The sequence below is a fragment of the Schistocerca serialis genome, chromosome 2, assembly GCF_023864345.2.
Source record: "Schistocerca serialis cubense isolate TAMUIC-IGC-003099 chromosome 2, iqSchSeri2.2, whole genome shotgun sequence".
In the NCBI taxonomy this organism is placed as follows: domain Eukaryota; kingdom Metazoa; phylum Arthropoda; class Insecta; order Orthoptera; family Acrididae; genus Schistocerca; species Schistocerca serialis.
Window position 1 is genome coordinate 442,738,078 of NC_064639.1, and position 22,078 is coordinate 442,760,155.

The 22,078-nt window shown below is 41.3% G+C and overlaps 1 protein-coding gene across 1 annotated transcript in view; it reads right to left on the minus strand.

Annotated features, from left to right (window-relative positions):
* Window positions 1–22,078, minus strand: part of LOC126456047 (uncharacterized) — a 134,124-nt gene that overhangs the window by 90,052 nt on the left and 21,994 nt on the right. Inside the window, exon 3 of the mRNA XM_050091802.1 lies at window positions 19,386–19,549. Coding sequence (XP_049947759.1) covers window positions 19,386–19,549 — 164 coding nt within the window. The remainder of the gene's footprint in view (window positions 1–19,385; window positions 19,550–22,078) is intronic.

Consider the following 22,078-nt stretch of genomic DNA (forward strand, 5'->3'; position numbering starts at 1 on the left):
GAATATTTAATAAAAGAAATTCAAACTTACACCACTGAACATAAATGATTACAGCAAAGATAACAAAAATAAGCAAGTCAGAGAGTTCACTAGTATATCTTGATATTCTCATGATGCTCAAATACAGCAAAAAATGTATCACTAGCACACAACCCCCCCCCCCCCCCTCACCCACCCACCCCCCATCCTGCTCAGTGCAGAGAAGCTGGAAAGCCATAATACTTTTTGATTTGTTATCCGGCTCTTGTGTAGGTCAGATGTTGTAGTGTCAGCATTGCTGTTGGCTGTGGTGCCCATAAGCCATGTGGCAGAATTTGCAGAGTCTGTACTGGTCGTGGTGTGAAGCTTTGGCTAGGTATCCAGGACTGCTGAGGGTAAAAACCATGCCAGTTCGACATGTTTGATGGCTTCTTTCAAGGGTGTGCTATTCTGTAGGATGTCCATGGCGTGAACCCCTCTGCTCAAAGCTAGGGAAGGCCCAGTGTATGGTGGCTATAGTGGCAATCTGACTGAGTACATTTGCAGCATCATATATGAACAGCAGCGCAGGTCTTTGTGCACAAACATCTATTCATTGCCATAGTGGCAAGTTGGCAGGTAGCTGACGTGCATATGTTGATCCCATCATGTTTTAATTGCTCCACTAACTGTGAAAGTTCCCCCATGACAAGTAGTGGTGCTGCCACTAAGTAGTCCACTGGAATGTGTAGAGGCTCACTGTAAGTCATTTCTGCCACAGATGCACCAATATCAAATTTGTACATTGTTCAGAAGCCTAAGAGGACTGAGGGAAGTCCCACTGTCCACTTTTCTTGGTGATGCATTAATGGTACCTTTAAAGTTCTGTGCCGCCATTCTACCATATCACTATTAGAGGTTGAGAGGTTGTAGCTAGTTGTGTGGTGTTACTGAAAGCTGCAGAGTTTGGCGAGTTCCTGGGATAGGGTTGATTCAAATTGGTTCCTTCGTCAGATGCAATGTGGAGAAGGTATCTAAAATTTGTAATTCATGTATACATTACAATTTTTGCCGTAGTGTTGGCTGAGATGTCAGTGATCGGCATTGTCTATGCTTGCAGTGTACATCTGTCTACAGTGATGAACAATTATGTGTATCCATGTGAAGGTGGAAGAGGACGGACCTGTTCAACATGAATGTGAGCAAATCTAGCTGGTGCATCTTGGAAGTTACCCACATCAGCAAGCTTTTGATGTCTCACTTTACTTTGTTGGCATGGGCGATATGAACATACAATATGAATGCTCTTTCTTAATGGAAGGTGACAAAAAATGGTTGTAAGCAATCTGACAGTAGCATTGGCTGCCAGATGAGATAAGCCATTGATGCTATTGAAATTTGTCTTCTGAAACTTCTGTCACATGTAAGGATATGGTTTTTTCCAGGAGATGTCACACCACAGTTTCACCTTAAAGTTGAGGACAGGAATCTTGTAGAGATGTAACCCTGTAGACGAGTCGTTCAACAACTGTTGTAACTATGGTTCTACGGACTGGTCTTCGGCGACTTCTCTGTAGTCTATAATCTCTGCCACTCCACAAACACAAGAAATGTAGTCAGCCACCAAATTTTCAGCACCTTTTATATGTTGCATAAGTGGTTTATGAGACCAACATGCTGAAGCTGCCCAAGTGAGCGCTTGCCGTGTACGTTCTTTGGGTCGAGCACACTGTCCAATTTCACCTGCTTCTTTGAACCATGACGTCCTCTCTAATGTCATGAGTTTACATTGTGAAGGATATAAGTAGCCTATTGTTAAATGTTAACTGTCGACGTCTTAGTAACTAGGTCTAATGTTATCTACGTTGTTTGTACACTATGCTGATTATCCCAAAACAATGAATTATGAGGAATTTATGTGCATGATTTTTCGATTTTTAGGTTCCTTTGGAATGACCTTACGAGGGAACGGTCCAGTCCAACACGTGGAAACATGCCCTGAAAATTTTTATATAGGAAGAATACACCGAAAGAAAGACCATGTCAAAATATTTGCTGCTAAGATGCATTGCAAGCATTAAAAAAAAAAAAAAATCTTGAAAATTGCCAAATTCGTACCTCATCAGGTGGCTGGAGAATTTTACAACCTTATCAAAGCTGTATCGGATGGCGCATGCACAAACTGACAGGTGCGTATCCCTGGTTGATGACACATCAGTAAACAGATAACTAACTCAGCGTGATCGTAATTTGTAAAGTCAATTTCAGTTTTCATAGATAGTTTCTTTGAAATAATACGCATAGGCACAAAGGAATAATAATCCGCAGTTGCTGTTCACTCAAATTTGTAACTCATTTAACATTCATAATAATAATTACCAGTTGCTTTTGCAATAGCGGCACTCTTAACAGAGATAAAACTGAATTAATATTTATCGTGTTTAATACTTAATATTATGCAATGTGCAAACCTGGTCTCGCTCCATAAATCAGACAGTAAACTGTATAAATGGAAGAAAGATGAGGTAAGAAATAGTGTCCAAACGAAACTCGCAAAACTGTGAAAGAAAAGCTATCCAAAGGATTTACAGCACTGGGTGGCCACGAAGTCCTATTACCCCCACTAAAAACCACTATAAATCCCTAAACTTGAATACCGTACATAATGTGAACAACTTTTCTTTAGAGGAGTTTTCTTCAGAAGCGAGCCATGTAGAGCTACTTGTGAGAAACAATGCACCTTTACTGATGGAGATCTACCGACCAACCGATTCGGCTCAAATTTGTGTACAACCTAAAACGAAGGAATCTGATACATTTTGGGCCAACATCCCCGCGTTTATGAGAAAATCACCCCTAAAGGTTATGACGAGCAATCGACTCAAAACTGGGGGTTCGATACATAATTGTAAATAGAGCAATTTTCTTCATCAGGTATGGGGTCCGAAAACGCATACTTTTCCAGAAATCGAGGTAAGAAACTTTTACAACTGCCACTTCTGTACCCACATGGTAAACGCTTTTCGTCGACAGTACCGATAGAGCAACGGCCAAGGTAACTGGCTGGGAATCGGAGAACCCGGGTTCCAATCTCGAAGAAACTTTATTTCCGGGCTTGAGATTTGCTGTGTGCTTCTGGAAACCCAGCGGGATTGCACAACCGCACAGATGCAATAACTATTCACAGCATAATTCATAACCAACTTTCAGCACCGATTTTTCAGGCGATGATATCGTATGCGTGGTGCGCATCAAAATTAATTCCCGAAAAAGACATATTTTAAAATGTAAACCAAGTTTGCTTTCCGCCGACTCTTCGGAATGAACAGTGTAGTTGTCGAAAGATTGCATTCATTAGATGTTCTTGGTGCCGTGAGTATATTTGCTTCGAATGTTTATATGACAAGTACCATCCATCTAGCTGTTCGAAGAAAAATGAGGACACGTAACAGTGACTGGAAGAACCATTGGAAAGTGACCTGGAGTAACATTTTAGTTGTTTACTATCCCAAGAGGTTTGAGAAATTTATTTGCCTACCTTATTATTATCATTCCTTACTGATTTACTTATCTTATTAACCCTCGGATCCCTATCATTTGAGATATGGAAAAATACAAACGAAAAGAATAACATCCGCTAGGGTTCTCCGATTCCCAGCGAGATACCTTAACCGTTGCGCTGTCGGCGAAAAGCGTTTACCATGTGGGTACAGATACGGCAGTTGTAAAAGTTTCTTTCCTCGATTTCTGGAAAAGTATGAGTTTGTGGACCCCATACCTGACGATGAAAATTGCTCTATTTACAATTATCTGTCGATCCCTCCAATTTTGAGTCGATTGCTCGTCATAACCTTTAGGGGTGATTTTCTCAAAATTGCGCGGGTGTTGACCCAAAATATCTTAGATTAGTTCGTTTTAGGTTTTACACAAGCGACCTGCCAAATCTGAGCCGAATCGGTTGACCGTGTCTCAGGCCTTCCCCTTGTGAGCCCTCTAAATCGCAACTGAGTCGAGCATTGGTGATTTCAAGTCTTCTTCGACCTGGTTAAGCAGATTTAGGAAATCATAAAATAACGAAGTTCAAATCGAGTAAAAGTGTAGAGGAGATGCCATTAAGTCGTAGCTTACATGAAGACAAAGCTTGCTGTTTGCCCATAATGTGTTGTGTCTAATGCCGATCAGTAAGGTTTTATGAAAGAAATGCAAGCAAACTGCACTTTATCATTTTGAGCAAAAAAAGACCGCGAGTCTATTGTGGAATCAGTTACTGCCATGACACATTCATGTACAACAATGTCAGTGACAAATATGAGTGGATTACAGTTTCTACGGCTACTTGATGGCTCAAATGGCTCTGAGCACTATGGGACTTAACAGCTATGGTCATCAGTCCCCTAGAACTTAGAACTACTTAAACCTAACTAACCTAAGGACATCACACAACACCCAGTCATCACGACTACTTAATGGTAAAAATCTTATAATCGACGTATCAAAATCTGAAAAAATAATCTTTAACATTTCATTCGAATCGGTTTCTCACCAGCTGCACAAATTAATTCATTGCTTTTGCTGGACTCTGTCTGTCAAAAGGGCGATGAAAAGACTGCTGATATCATTGAGATTCCACCTGAAAAACCACTGTGAATCTCGATAAAGAAGTTTATCGAGTGTGTAAAGTATTTTTAAGGAAATTGTCAGACAATGTAATTTCCAATAGCTCCGCGTCATTTGAGGTTTATCAGGACAACAGTATTCTTAAATTTCAGTCATTTGCACATCAGTAGTTTGCACTGGCGCATTTTAGAAATTGCTTTAAGTATGCTCAGTATGCTGTACAATACGCAGAGCAAACGGCCAGGATCCTCCCTTACTTTACCACACTTCTGTCTAAATAAAATTAACGATTATTGTGACTTGTCTGAAAGCATTAATTTTTCTTTCGGTGGGCGTGTCTGGTGTCAGGAAAACGTTTGTTTTCGTCATTTAAAAGACACTTCGCTTTATTGTAACGACTACAGGGCTATCGTTTCATTGTTAGGCCTACCTAAATATACATTAGTCAAAAATTATAATAAGAAATGTGCTACAGGAACTGTTATACAATCAAATATGTGTAAAATACATCTCGTTTCAACAAATAAAGTCATGATTGATCGAAGTCATCTATAAGGTAACACGAAACACCATATTGATTTATTTTCCTCTGCTAGTCAGGCCTGTAAGGATTACATATGCAACAATTTAGCTGTTGATACGACGTGCCTGTTATTCAAAACATTAATAATACGTGACTTTTTTGTATAGTTTAACTACTTCGAATTAGCTTGATTCCACTCCAGATAATGGCACTACGCTGGGCTACGGTGTTTTTGTCACGGTCGATCGCCTGCTAGGCAGGAATGACTGTACAACCTAGTCATAAGCGGTGCTTCATGTGACAAAGATGAGAATCTTCAATAATTTTTAAAAATTAATTGCAGTGCGTCTTAGCAGCTAAAATTTCGAAAATGCTCTTCTTTCTTGTATTCTTCCTGTATAAAAATTTCAGGGTGGGCTTCGTCACATCAAATTGAACAATTCCCTTGTTAGCTTTACTATCCTTTTTGTAGTTTGCCCCCACCCAAAACAGCCTAATTCCCGCAGTTGTTCAGTTAATTTCATTTCTTTTTATTACCTTACAGAAATTCTTTGCGTGACTCTTTTTTTAAGTTCGTTTTCAGTAATGGTCTAACCTGTGATCGCCATCTTGAAGAATGTAATCGGCCTGTTATTAAATGTTACCTGTGGTAGTTTTAGTAGCTCAAGCAAACCATGCTCTTTGGTCGCTATGTGACTTCGTGTGCCAAAGCAGACGAATGGAATCAGACGTTGCTCTATTCCCCCATTTTTGAATGCCAAAGTAATGGGTTTGTGATCTGTAGAGGCAGTCGCTGATCCAACTACTTTTTGAGGTTGGAAGTACGTGACTGTCTCATAGATTGCTAACAGGTCTCGATCATATGCATTCCACTTCTGTTGGGCTGGCTGCAACGTTTTACAGAAATGTTGCTGCGAGCGCTGGTCTACTTCTTCGTGGAGTGCTCTTCAACTGCATGCTGACTTGTCTTGCATCGACCACTGTACCAGGTATGCGTGAGATGCCAGGTGGCTGAGTAACACTGCTCATGTAGAGGTAGCGGAATGCTATGTCCGTTTTCGGTGTCTACTGAACAAGTCTGCGTCCAGTGGCGTCATGACCTGCAAGTGCATCCTTTAGCGGTGCCACTGGCCAAAACAGTATGGCCTAGGATGGTGACTTGAGGTTTCCCTGTGACGCATTTGTTTTGATTAAATACCATACCATGGTCAGACAGCCTTTGAACACCCCATCGACAAAACGTTCCCGTATCTGAGCGACGTTTTAGAGGCCAAAAGACCTGAGTAAAAATTCAAATAAAACAAATGGCATGGTCACCGCATTCTTCGTCATGTCAGTAGTCGCTATGGGTATATGGCTAGATGATAATTGCCACAGGGCCTCTAAGAGCCATCTTTCTTGTGGCTAAGGTCGTACAAGGGAAGGCTGCCATGCTGGGATCACAAATTTATTTAAAACGTTGTACAGCTTTAACAGGCCATTAAAACAACATAATGTGCGAGTAGTAAGGTGCACACCTCTAGCTAGTCTGAGAAAACGCAAGAGAAGTTTTACATGTCTATTATGTGTCTTACGTATCTTTGCATAATGCTGGACATACGGATTCATGGTGGTCATGTGGTTTTTTCATCACTGGTCATACATGGTTTGCATCCAAACAATCGGAAGAAAGAGAAATTTTTTAAAATGCCAGCGATGTGTGTTTTCCCTTAGAAACTCTGAACATTCCCTGTAAAAGTGGGGAAACTGCATTCATTCGATGTGGTAGATGCCATTTCAATTTATGTTTTCCATGTCTGTATGACAAATACCATCCTGCAACATGTGATGTCGAGAGCACATCTAACAAATAATTGTACATTATTCTCATGATCTGACACATCGTGATGTACTATATTACTGAATAACGTCATTCACATCATTATTTATTGAGGCTTGACTTGGGCTTTCCAAGCCTGTCCCTTTTCCTTGAAAATTTAATTAAAAGTAGAGTCAATAATTAAATAACATCTGAAATTCACTACAACTTCATGATAATGCACGTGTTTTTTTCATTATATTACCTCTCAAATGTCATATAAATTAAATAATGTGACCACAGATGAAAAAAATATAGATTAAAAAATAAGTGTTGACAGGATCTGGGCTGCCGTCTCACCTACAACCCTCTTGCTTAGTGCAAACGCTAACCACATGACCACATTGACTTCTTACAGCCAACACCGTGACACAGATACATCAGCTTCATAACAGACACATAAAACTTCTCTTGCGATTTTCTCAGAATTGCCAGAGTAGTGCACCTTACTACGAAGGTTGTCCATAAATTAAGGTCTCCAAAGTTTTTCACACAGTAAATAACGTTTTATTGCAAAACCGATTACAGATTCTGAAAGCTTGGACTTTTAGCTATTTTTCAACGTAGTCCCCGTCATGATCGACGCATTTTTGGGCACACTCTGGAAGCTTTTTCATACTGCATCATGCCACTCTCCTGTCGACGTGCGCAGGAAGGAATGGACAGCTGGCTTCAGTTCTTCGTAGCTTGAGAATTTCACTCTCCCCAAGGGTTGTTTCAAACTGGGGGACAAATAGTAGTTACTGGGAACCAAATAAGGGCGGTACGGAGGATGGTCAATGATTTCCCACTCAAATTTGGTGATGAGATCTGTTGCGGTGCGGGCGATATGAGGGTGGGCTCGGCGTAGCTTTGTTAGTGGCTCACAGTTCCTAGCCACGTTGATTATTGTACCTCTTTCCAGGTAGTCTACCACGAGAACACCTTACCTATTCAAGAATACCGAAACCGTCACCTTCCTCGCTAATGGCATTTGCTTGAAATTCTTGACATTTGGAGAACTGGAATGCTGCCATTGTTTTGATTCTCCCTTAGTTCAAAAAATGGTTCAAATGGCTCTGAGCACTATGGGACTTAACTACTGAGGTCATCAGTCCCCTAGAACTTAGAACTACTTAAACCTAACTAACCTAAGGACATCACACACATCCATGCCCGAGGCAGGATTCGAACCTGCGACCGTAGCGGTCACGTGGTTCCAAACTGACGTGCTTAGAACCGCACAGCCACACCAGCCGGCCTGTCCCTTAGTCTCTGGTATAAAGTACTGGGCCCAAGTCTCGTCTGTGGTTGCAAGGGATTTCGAAAATTCGTCACCCTCTTCCCAGTAACGGCGCAGGAAATTTCGGGCACTTTCAATGCGCTTCTTTTTTCAGTGAGCATCCATAACACCCACCTGGTACGCACCTTATGATACTTCAGAACGTCCATCAAAATCTTGTCCACTGTAGTCTTAGATAAGTCTCCTATCAGTTCAACAATCTCTCACACAGTCACACGCCGATCCACAAGCAAAACTTCTTCGACTTTTATCACTGTCTCGTCTGAAACTGATGAACGCCCGTGGCCGCCACGTCGTCTGTAAGGCCGTTTGCGATCTCCCTATACCACTTACTCACCTTTTTTATGTCCATACACTTTTCTCCATACACGTTGGTCAACTGACGATGCATTTCAATAGGGGTTGACGCCATAAACCACGGAAATCTAATCACAGAATGCAATTCACACTTGGCGGGAGGGTCGATTTTTCCTCCCTCGTTAATGTCTGCTACGCCAAGAATGAGCGTCGCAGAGAGGGGGGACTGGCAAGAATAACGGTGTGGGGAACAAGGAACATGGCGCTGTTGTCAGATTTAAGCTAGCTCACTCAGTCCCGACGGGAGTTCGCTGGAGATCTTACTTTTCGGACAACCTTCGTACTTGCATGTTATATTGTTTTAATGACCTACTAAAGGCATAAAAAGTTTGGAGTAAAAACGTGCTCTCAGCGTCATGGTCTCTGCTTAAGAGGACGAAGACTGTGGGTTAATGTATCAGCGAATGATTCTAGTCAGCAACATTGCATTTGTGTCTGTTAAGCGTTCAGGTGCAGTTCTGCTTGCACATAGTGATACTGCTTGTCCAGGTGTGTGATACCCTGTATTGTGCTTGGCGTCATTGTGGTGAACCTGTACCTGATACTCGCTTGATGGTTTGATCGAGCGGTGGTCTCTAGTTCCTGGTGCTGCACTGTTGTCAACTGAGTTCAGTAATCGTGTTCTCTGCAGGTCAACTGCTAGTAACAAATATGCACAGAAGTCAGTGCCTAAAATAGTTTCAGAGACATCAACATCTGCAAATAACCACGTGAGGTTATGGAGAAATCGACATCGAAAGGGAACACTGTGTAAGTGAGTGTTGATCGCAGAGTCGCATAGTGCTTTCAACCATGCTTGAACATCCTGTTTGTCGTCCAGCGCATGGCTGACAGACAACGTGGTGATGTTGGAGCCAGTGTCTTCGTCGTATCTGTGTGGCTGACACATAGTCTTTTTTACATGGTTCAGTGTGCATGCGGAGGTGCTGCTGCCGACAGTGTGTAGGCCCTACACTGTTACTGTGGACATACTGGCTATTTGAGTAACTGCAACGTGAGTTACACTTCACACATGTTGGCCAAAATATTTGAGGTACCAGCATTCCTCACGGAAGGTCTTCCGCAGTTCCTGTGTTCGATTATTTGCGCCTTGTCGTTGCTGCAGCACTTCCACAGTGGTTCTTAAGCTTCAAATTTCCTTGTAGACGCTCGACAGGCATCATGACGTGACGGCCGCGTTGTCCAGAGTCGCCTCAGGTGAACTCGGCTGGGACTGTCTGCCTATGTCATGGCAATTGCTGCGGGCAATGCTATTGGCGACCTGAAGTGATTTGTTGGGTGACTTATAGTCGTATACTTCCAACGCCGTCCGTACTTGTGCCGGCAGTTGTAATTGCCAAACATGTAGTGACAAACCATTGGACATGGTGGAGCTGTTCACTAATCTTGGATGTCGCCTGAACTCTGATGTGGTCTTGTCACGTCTTTTCCCTTGATATAGTACGTACCTGACCATGAGATCGGTTGAGTTTGTACAGCGAGATATTAGCTCTTCTTTTATTTTGTTTCAAGCTCCGTCTGGCGGTGGGTGGACTATAATGTCCGATACCAATGTTGTGGCTTTTTGGTTCAGATTGCTTATCACCAAGTTGAATTGTCTACGGTAGTTGATCACTAGTTGCTACCGAACTATGTTCTCCACTAACGCAAACAACGGTTGTTTTTGGGTGGCATTAAATTCTGTCAGTAAGCAGTAACTGCAGGCGCGGCGCCGACGAACTGCTGCAAGTGGTGGACCGGTATCTCGTTGCTTCGAACTATGGTCACGGCTCCGTTAAACAATTCGTTGTTACACACGGTTGCAAGCCGAGAGTATTTATCTGAGCCGATAGAGTCTTAGTGTTTGGTTTAACATCTTCTGTCTCGGCAGAAATTTCATTGTGCTGTGATATGTTGGCGTTGCAGAATTTACACCGTTTTTGTTGCACTGCGTGAGCTTCATGCTCGTATTTGATGGAACAATAATCTCCAAAATCCTAATGTAATCGCGCAGTTTGCTAATTTGTCTACGATGAAATGGCATAATATGCCGTTGTCGTTCATTTGCTCCTTGCGTATTTCCGCCGTTTATCGAAAATGCCGTTGATGGGAAGGTACTAAAGTTCATAGACGGGGTCACACAATATGTGGCCGCTTAAGTTTTCCACTTAATAATTGTACATAGCTTTAGAACTTAAAGAATTAGGCTTTTATTCTTCATGAATGACAACAAGAACATTCGATAAAAGGAACTGAATGTTAACGCACTGAACTTAAGTTATTATGGCAAAGATAACAAAACCAAACATGTTAGAGAGAGTTCACATCTATGTCTCGAGGCGGCCGGTGTGGCCGAGCGGTTCTAGGCGCTTCAGTCTGGAACCGCGCGACCGCTACGGTCGCAGGTTCGAATCCTGCCTCGGGCATGGATATGTGATGATCTTAGGTTAGTTATGTTTAGGTAGTTCTAAGTTCTAGGGGACTGATGACCTCAGATGTTAAGTCCCATAGTGCTCAGAACCATTTGAACCATTTGAAATCTATGTCTCGATATTCTCTCGGCATCAAGTTCAAAAACGTATCACTGCCACAACCAGTAGGAATGTATTGTAATCACCTGAAAATATTGTATACATCATATGCTTTTGTGTGCCTGGTCAATAGTTAACTGAGTTAAAGAGTATGCAAACAACTTCAAGATCTAAATATAAATTGATAGAAAAAAATCTGTGCAACATTACAATCATGTTTGATAGTTTGATGTTCTATATAGCAATACGTAGGCCAAATACTTTAAGACATTAGATCAAGTTGACTTGCCATATAGTACAGGTGAAGGTTGTGTATATAATGTAATCAAATAGGACCAAATAAAAATCAATCAATCGACTGGCGAATTTTCGGTTTACAATCTATTGCTAGAATAATTCAGAATGGCTACAACTACGCTTTGCTGGCCTCAACATATCATGGTAAAATCTGTACAGTTAATTAAATGGAATACTTAATCCCATGATGCTATCAGTGACACCTGTGACTACACAGACTTGCGCCGTCGGGTTGAGAGTTGTAGGGTCTCACTAAACCACGCGGGTGTGCACTACACAACAGTGGTAGCTAGTCAGGCAGCTGGCTATGGGTGAGGTGAACACAAGGTTCAAAAAATGGTTAAAATGGCTCTGAGTACTATGGGACTTAACATCTGAGGTCATCAGCCCCTTAGAACTTAGAGTTATTTAAACCTAACTAACCTAAGGACATCACACACATCCATGCCCGAGGCAGGATTCGAACCTGCGACCGTAGCAGTCGCGAGGTTCCAGATTGAAGCGCCTAGAACCGCTCGGTCACACCGGCCGGCTGAACACAAGGGTTTTTTAGATTATGCAACTCTACGTCCAGTAAGATAACGACAGCTGCATGAAGCCCGGAATTACCAATTTAAGATCCTAAGAAATGCCTCCTGTAGACGAGACTATTAAAATCCTTGTGGTTAACTACCAAAACGTTCGCAACAAAGTGACAGAGTTTGATGTGCTCCTAAAAAGCGCAGTAGGTCACATAACACTAGACACAGAAAGCTGGTTAAAACCTGAAGTTGTCGACAGTAATAAGATCTTTGGGGAAAATGTAAGCGTATACCGAAAGGATAGTGAAATGAGTGATGGAGGTGGTTTATTTGTCGCGGTACACAAGAAACTCAAATTCACCGGAATAGAAATTGAAGCTGCAAGTGAGATTGTTTGGGGAAGACTCATTACCAAGGACTGACACAAAATTGAAAGTCTGACGTCAGGAGAGAAACATGTAGAGGAACTAAGGCTCAAGTTTAAAAGAATAGTTGACCATGCACGGAGAGATATGTGTCTAGTAGAACAGTCCATGACAGGAGAGGTCCTCCACGGTGTACACTTACAGTAAAGGAACTTCTAAAGAACTTGAGACTGTTAGATAACAGGTATAAAACAAAGCATAGGGCTATGGATAAAGGGATGCTGAATGAAACGCATTCGGAAGTCAAGAGAGCAATGCTTGAAGCATTCGATGACTGCCTTAGCAGGATACTGTCGAAACACCTTTCACGAAACCCAAAGAAATTCTCGTCATATGTAAAGGATGTTAGTTGCGCAAAACTAAGTCCAGTCACTAACCTGGCGAGACAGGAACTGAAACTCAGAGTAGCAGGCAAAACCCTGGAATGCTTAACTCTATTTTCAAACGTTCGTTACAAAGAAAAACGCAGGAGTAATCCTCCAATTTAAGACTCGTTCCATCGAAAATATGAACGAAATAAAAATTAGTGTCAGTGACGCTGAGAAACAGCTAAAATCGTTAAAACCGAGCAAAACCCCAGTGCCCAATGGTATACCTGTCAGATCTATACCAAATTTGCAGGTGAATTAGTCCCTCTGTTAACTATGATCTGACGAATATCCCTCGGACAAAAAACCGTGTCTAGTAATTGGAAGAAAGTACAGGTCACACCTGTCTACGAGAAGGGCAGCAGAAGTGATCCACAAAACTACCGTCCAACATCGATGACATACATTTACTGTAGAGTCTTGGAACATATACTGAGCTTGAACATAATGAGATATCTCGAACAGAACGACCTTCTCCATACCAACCAGCATGGATTTCGAAAACATAGGTCATGTCAAACCCACCTCGCAGTTATCTCACATGGCATCCTGAAAGACAAATATCAAGGCAGCCAGGTATTCTCCATTTCCGAAAAGCATTTGACTCAGTATCACGCCTATGCTTATTGTCAAAAGCATAATCGTATGGAGTATCAGGAAAAATTTGTGACTGAACTGAGGATTTTTTAGTAGTGAGGACGCAGATGAAAAGTCACTGACAAGTGTAGAAGTACCCTCGGGTTTACTGCAGCGAAGTGTGTTGGGTTCCTTGCTGTTAATGTTGTATATTAATGATTTTGCGGACAATATTAATAAAAACATCAGACTTTTCGCAGATGATGCAGTTATCTACAATGAAGTACAGTCCAAACAAAGCTGCACAAATATTCTATCAGACCTTGAAAGGATTTCAAAGTGGTGCAGATATAGGCAACTTCCTTCATACACTCAGACATGTACCGTTGTGTACTTCACATAACGAAAAAAAACCAAGTGTCCTGTGAACATAATGTCAGTGAGTCACAGTTGGAATTGGTAAACTCATGGTAATACCTGGGTGAAATATGTAGTAGGGACATGAAATGAAACGATCACATAGGTTCAGTCGTGGGTACAGCAGGTAGCAAACTTAGGTTTATTGGTAGAATACTAGGTAAACTTAATCAGTCTACAAAGGAGATTGTTTACGAGTCACTCGTTTGATCCACCTAGAATATTGCTTAATATGTGGGGTCTGTACCAAATAGGACCAACAGGGTACTCTTGTAAGCGTACATGGAAGGACAGTACGAATGGTCACAGGTTTGACGCGAGACAATGTCACAGAGATGATGAAAGAACGGTGCTGGCACTCTCTTGAAGACAGGCGGAAACTATCCCGAGAAAGTCTATCAACAAAGTTTCAAGAACCGGGTTTCAATGAATAGCGTACTCTAGGAATATACGACAACCCCCTAATATCGCGCCCATAGGAATCGTGAAGACAAGATTAGTTACAGTACACACAGAGGCATTTAAACAATCATTCTTCCCACAGTCCTTTGGTGGCCCACAGTCCTTTGGTGAATGGAACGCAGAAAAGCCCTATTAACTGATATAATGGGACTTACCCTCTGCCATGCACTTCACAGCAGTTCGCAGGATATATATGTAGATTATGCATGTGTTAGCGTGAAACATTCTGGGCATTTGCATTTAAGCCACTACAAAGCAAGCTTTCAGTTCTTCACTATTTTGGCTCTGAGCACTATGGGACTTAACTGCTGTGGTCATCAGTCCCTAGAACTTAGAACTACTTAAACCTAACTAACCTAAGGACATCACACACGTCCATGCCCGAGGCAGGATTCGAACCTGCGACCGTAGCGGTCGCGCGGTTCCAGACTATAGCGCCTAGAACCGCTCGGCCACTCCGGCCGGCCACTATTGTTGGCTTGCGTTGTCTGAATTAACGAGCTGCAACGAAAAGGGGAAAACGTGAAAGTGCTGGGAGCAAAAGGAGGGGGGGGGGATAGAGGGAGGGGCTTGTGTAACAGTTTATAGTAATCCAAACGTCGAGTCAGAAAGAGTGACGTGTCTATCCAACGCTGACTGTGTTAGTCAGCTGCCTATTAAGTGTGATCCTCGTAAGCAAAGGCCTGGCAGCACATGTTTTGTATAGGGGTACTGTGTAAAAAATTGAATAATACTGATTTTTTTTCTAAGAGCCACGAATATGATGGTAATGCAGCTGTCTACAAATTTTTGTTGCCAAAATGCATACCACTTTTTGCATAGCTGCCAAGGAATTACCCAGCGAGGAGTAGGAAAAGGCAGCTTCACATACTGAATTGGCACTTTTTTGGGGGGGGGGGGAGGATGGGGGGGTCATCAGTCTTCTTATTGGTTTGATGTGCGGGCCACGAATTTCCCTCCTGCGCCAACCTCTTTATCTCAGAGTAACACTTGCAACCTTCGCCCTCAATTATTTGCTGGATGTATTCCGGTCTCTGTCTCCCTCTACAGTTTTTATCCTTGCATCCTGCCCCGAAAGACATTCTATCAATGCAGCATGAGGTTTAAGAAAGTCATAACATGTGAAGTACTATAGTCCAGTAGTAAGTGCACCCACAACCATTTGTTGTGAAATCTCAAAACTATTTTGTCGTTCACAGCAAAACTTGCACATGTCCCCCACCCCTTTACCCTCCTTCACCCTTATCTAGATAAGATCCTGGGTAGGGTACGCTCTTGACATCAGCTACAGTGCTGCCGCAGATCTGTAGACAAAGATAGCCTAAAATAATTTCTGTTCTGAGCATACGTACTGAACAGCTTGAACTGATGCCGTTGATTTTGAATAAATTAGGTAAAGTTTACTTTGGGATACAGCAGCAAATCACCGCCCTACCGAGGTGATCTTTGCGCCCCTGGCAGAATTGCGAAAGCCGTGATGTCCCCCTGCTCCTACCGCAGCACCACTCATCCCAAAAATTATAATACCCGCAATCTTTTCTACGTAGATTTAGGAAATAATATAAATAGGTACAATAAAAATAAAGCAATATTGATAAATATTCCTTAAATGAACTGTCCTGGTGAAAATATTGCAAATAACAAATTAAATGTATCTCTGTAGTAAATAAACTTTCTAAGGAAACTGAAAGTAAAACAAAATCTATGTGTTACTGTTTATGGCTTGGTCTAAGTGTGGCGTATGATAAAGAACAGACTGTAATTGCCCCTCATAAATTATTAATTAGATGTAAGAGAAAAAGGCTATAATCTAACAACTTGTACTGATGCCGTTGATTTTGAATAAATTGGGTAAAATTTACTTGGGGATTAGTAGCAAATCAGCCTGACCGAGGTGCCCCCTGCTCTTGCCGCAACGCTACTCACCCCAAAAATTACATTTCCGCAATCTTTTCTACGTAGATTTGAAAAAACTGAAAAAATATTATTTTCCAGGAATTGTGTTTTTATTATAATTTTACTTTGCATGTCATTGCTTTCAGCGAAGCAAACACATCGAAAATGCCGTCGAAGCTATATTTGGCAGCTTTAGCGTTTTCTGTCGGCAAGATATCTAAATTTGATGGTCTGCTTCCACTTTTTTCGACCTTGACGAATTTTTTCATCTTTAATTTGATGAAATTATATTCCCAAGATGAACAGAATACAACTTTCAATAGTCACAATCACTATCAGCCACAACAACTTACTTTCGAAATTTTTTTATTTCCGCATCCGGTCGTGTCATCCGAAACTTAGGAGCAGTGGCAAGAAAATTACATATCCCTTTCACCCTTTTTTTCAGTCGGCATAAATTGGGAAAAATCAGGAGCCTTCAGTCAAATAGGGTATTTACTTCAGCGCTCCTTCACACCCTCGAGATCCTTCAGTTCTGTAGCGAGGTAGCAGCAAGAACTCCAATTTCTGAACATGAGAAAACTGCTTAGGGAGCAGGCGTATGAACTAAGTTATCGGTGGACGTCTGTTCGGTTCTAGTCATCTCCTTATGATGTTACTTGGACGAAAGTGTGTTTACTGTAGCGGGCCGAGCAAGCGGCTTCTTCTCGTAATCAGACGGTAGGAACACAAGGGGTAGAAGAAATCACTTACCTCTCCCGATTAATTCTTGAACCATCTTTAATTTATTTTATTTCGGTCGGTTTATGCGCCCGCTCTGTACGTGTGCCATTGGCAAGAGACTATCCACGGTCCTGCAGCAAACCACACGGCAGCCAAGACTCTCCCCCACCAACGTAGATTGACATATAACTGCAGTGTTAATTTAAGATGCCACAAAACAATACACTGATGGAAATGGGAAGTGTTGGACGATACAATGAACGCTCTGATCTATCTCACTCTCGGCATCGAAAATGAAGGTTCTTTGAAGGTAACACTTCGAACACTCTCTGGGCGAGGTTTGGGCAATTGCTTCAACCTTCATCAAGACTGTTGACCACTTTACCTAAATATTTATCTTGAAGATTAGTCATGAAAACTTCATAAATGTCTCCATTTTTGCAAACTTCCATATTAATGAATAGGGAAAACTTTCGCAGCTGTGGTCACGTAACTCTGAAAGCCAGTCTAGGCTCTACCTAGACGCAAGATTCTTTTGTTTATTCGACCACTTGCTTTCTCCCATCCTGAATTTACCTAACTCGTATTGTACAGTGGGCAAAGTAAATAGTAAAGTGGTACTGGTATCCAGTTCGTAGGTCACAGTAGGAGGTCTAGACTACAATAGACAAATAATATCTAATAATACCTAATACCATATACGGAATTTCGAACCATTTATTATGATACCAAACCATGGTTCCTATCAGTTTAGATTCGCATGTTATCACACTCGTTGGTATCTCTGTTCACAGTATTTAAACATCTTATATCTCACAATCAGCAAGCGCCTCTGTTGTGTATTTTTTTTTTTTTTTTCGTCATCAGTCTACTGACTGGTTTGATGCGGCCCGCCACGAATTCCTTTCCTGTGCTAACCTCTTCATCTCAGAGTAGCGCTTGCAACCTACGTCCTCAATTATTTGCTTGACGTATTCCAATCTCTGTCTTCCTCTACAGATTTGCCCTCTACAGCTCCCTCTAGTACCATGGAAGTCATTCCCTCATGTCTTAGCAGATGTCCTATCATCCTGTCCCTTCTCCTTATCAGTGTTTTCCACATATTCCTTTCCTCTCCGATACTGCGTAGAACCTCCTCATTCCTTACCTTATCAGTCCACCCAATTTTCAACATTCGTCTATAGCACCACATCTCAAATGCTTCGATTCTCTTCTGTTCCGGTTTTCCCACAGACCATGTTTCACTACCATAAAATGCTGTACTCCAGACGTACATCCTTAGAAATTTCTTCCTCAAATTAAGGCCGGTATTTGATATTAGTAGACTTCTCTTGGCCAGAAATGCCTTTTTTGCCAACGCGAGTCTGCTTTTGATGTCCTCCTTGCTCCGTCCGTCATTGGTTATTTTACTGCCTAGGTAGCAGAATTCCTTAACTTCATTGACTTCGTGAGCATCAATCCTAATGTTAAGTTTCTCGCTGTTCTCATTTCTACTACTTCTCATTACCTTCGTCTTTCTCCGATTTACTCTCAAACCATACTGTGTACTCATTAGACTGTTCATTCCGTTCCGCAGATCATTTAATTCTTCTTCACTTTCACTCAGGATAGCAATGTCATCAGCGAATCGTATCATTGATATCCTTTCACCTTGTAATTTAATTCCACTCCTGAACCTTTCTTTTATTTCCATCATTGCTTCCTCGATGTACAGATTGAAGAGTAGGGGCGAAAGGCTACAGCCATGTCTTACACCCTTCTTAATACGAGCACTTCGTTCTTGATCGTCCACTCTTATTATTCCCTCTTGGTTGTTGTACAAACTGTATAAGACCCGTCTCTCCCTATAGCTTACCCCTACTTTTTTCAGAATCTCGAACAGCTTGCACCATTTTATATTGTCGAACGCTTTTTCCAGGTCGACAAATCCTATGAAAGTGTCTTGATTTTTCTTTAGCCTTGCTTCCATTACTAGCCGTAACGTCAGAATTGCCTCTCGTCCCTTTACTTTTCCTAAAGCCAAACTGATCGTCACCTAGCGCATTCTCAATTTTCTTTTCCATTCTTCTGTATATTATTCTTGTAAGCAGCTTCGATGCATGAGCTGTTAAGCTGATTGTGCGACAATTCTCGCACTTGTCAGCTCTTGCCGTCTTCGGAATTGTGTGGATGATGCTTTTCAGAAAGTCAGATGGTATATCGCCAGACTCGTATATTCTACACACCAACGTGAATAGTCGTTTTGTTGCCACTTCCCCCAATGATTTTGTTGCGTATATGGACAAATAAACAACACTGTACTACCAAACAGGGGACAACCAATCACCTTTCGCTCTAGCGGGCGTCAATTGCAATATTACGAGTGACATGAGGTCCTGCAGTTAATGGTATGAGGTTTATCAGCTGACCTGTCTTTACTCGAAAATTATATTAACTCTGCGATACTCATAATTTTTGGGTTTTCACATCCGATCCACTTTACTGCATTTCATAAAAAGTTTCGATTAGCCATTTTCCAGGAACTTTGGGCGCTGCAGTTTTCACAAACAGCGGTAACTAAGTTATATTTTTTACCTTTATTTTCTGTTTTCCTACCTCAAATATCTTGAAATCCAGCCGCAGCTGAGTAACCTTCGGACTGCGCTTGTTAATGGTCAGAACGCATTCAGAAGGCTGCCCGTTCACATAAGCCGCTGGAAATCCTGGATTTACAAAATATGTACAATTTTGGTCGCTTTGCTGGCCACATGTCCTCACAACTGTAATAAAGCAAACCCTACTATTTTACAAACAACCGCTACATACTTAGCCAAAGTTGTCTGAAACAAAACATTATCAGAAATGCATTTAAGTAAATTGATTAAAAATACGAGTATTCATTATATTTAGCAACCTATACATGGAGAGAAGGTATTTTAGACATGCAAAGAGAGGTAAACATTTCCGTGTCGAAAGGAAAACTATTAAATATTTTACTGTTGTTTGAATAATAATTTTATTCATGTAGATTAACGTTTTGAAACAAAAGTAACAGTAAAGAAAAGACTGTTCAACAAAGATTTGAAAGAAATTATGCAGGAGGAGAACATACATTTTGAATGAAAATGAAATTTCACCCTTGAAAGCAATAGTAAAAACGCGTTATTGTCTAACAGATTACTACAAGCAACTACAAACATGACATAATAATTATCGTACAGGAGCCCCTTACACAATCAGCTCTACATAGACATCAGCTGGATAGTCAAATCAGACAGTTTTATCTGCACTGATAAGTTCGTTCCTAAGTTCCTGGATAACTTGTGCCAATTAATTTACTTCCTACAATAGACAAAGAAACGTAATTTGATCATGGTTACATTGTATTTTGATTTTCAACATAATATACGGACGCGTGAGTAGTGGACATGGTGCAAAAGTTGGTGTGAAGCTAGAAATGTTCACGCATTAATTTGGAGTCAGAGGAGGGGCACCACCCAAATTACTGATACAGTTATTGAAGACTCGAAAAACTAAAATATTTGGAGTGGTAAATCAAGCCAAGAGAAGCGATTAAAGGACAAAGCATTTGCAAGACAACGCACTTCAATTCCATATGATCACTGGACAAGTCACTGATTTTCATGCCCCAAGTGTCACGAGTAAAACCTGGATCTTAAAGCGTTTCCTATCTTTTTGTGAGTAAATGCTTTTGGTGAACTTTCCACTTGTGACATTTACTCGTCTGTGAAGACTGTTTACTGTTAATTATTTCAATGAATTTACTCATAAATTCTTTGGAATAGCTCAATAAGACGCGTACGAAAAAAATATGAAAAATTACGCTTACAATTATAAGTTGATTGAAGCTTGTAATCAGCAAGAAACCGTGACCAAGACGTTTCTAGAATATATCTAATTTTGCGTTGATTTGTATGTTCTCTGAGTCAAAAACGCTTTTTAGTGCGGCAGGTCTGCCTTATGGAAGACAGTATGCGTATTTGCATAGAAACAGAGACCAAGAGATGAGAATTTCAGCAAAAGCAAAATGAATGAAAAAAGAAAAAGGGTGAAAAGAACTTACATAGTGTTCAGAAAGGAGCAACTGCTTCATAGATGTAAAACGTAAAATGGCCGAAGTCACAGATGGTTACTCAAAACTTGTCTTAAGGAAAAATGAAATGGCTGGTTCAAATGGCTCTGAGCACTATGGGACTTAACATCTGTGGTCATCAGTCCCCTAGAACTTAGAACTACTTAAACCTAACTAACCTAAGGACATCACACACATCCATGCCCGAGGCAGGATTCGAACCTGCGACCGTAGCAGTCGCGCGGTTCCGGACTGAGCGATTAGAACCGCGAGACCACCGCGGCCGGCGAAAAATGAAAGAACCGAAATATAGGAAAATCCAATGAAAGCCAATAGGAGAGTAAATCGTCCAGCACTATGAAAGAAAGCTCAAGTTATCTGTTGATATTCAAAAAGAAACGTTTTAACTTTCCTGGAGACTTGATGTTTGAAATCTCAGGGTATTCCGATATCAAGTACTGTTAGCAGTGAAGTTCCAACTATTGATCATGCCCTTTCATTCCTCACAATGCATTTTAGTTCAGTCATTGTACATAATGCTTCTAACAGACCTGTGTAAGATGATTACAGAGCGGGAAATACACCTTTTAGTTTTTACTCGAACTTAAAGAGTGACGCTACCACTAAAAATATTATCTATGATTTAAAGTCCCTTATTTGGCAGCAACGTGGCCCTTGCATCATGGTAAGAGCACCATTTAGTTAATTTGATTTAGGTAATTGACCAATGCTCCGCTGCTGAAAGCAGTATGCTAGCTGACGAAAAGACAACAAAGGAAAATATTTTGTGAGGCAACGCAAGTGGTTTCGCTGATAACGATCAATAAAGCCATGTCAAATACTGACGTGGAACTGTGAAAGAAATTCCTGTAAGCATGTGTTTGGAGTACCGTTCCTCATTATATAGAGTACAAGTGAAGCGTGGTCTTAGGGGAAAATCGCTGGTGATGTAACTGAGAGTATCTGAAAGCAGATGCCATAGAAGTGTGATAATAGTAAGTGGAACTGGAAAGAACAGAAAACTTTTATCCAAAGAATATACATGAAGCAACACTGCCCTGGAATAGCGAACTTGCACTGTAAACAGTTGAAGGGGAAGGAAAATGTATCAGACAGGCTAGAATAGGAAGCAGGTTGTTGGGGACGGTGGGTGTTGTAAGTATGTAGACATGACACGATCGGTACGAGAGAGTAAAAGTTGGAAGATGGCATCAAA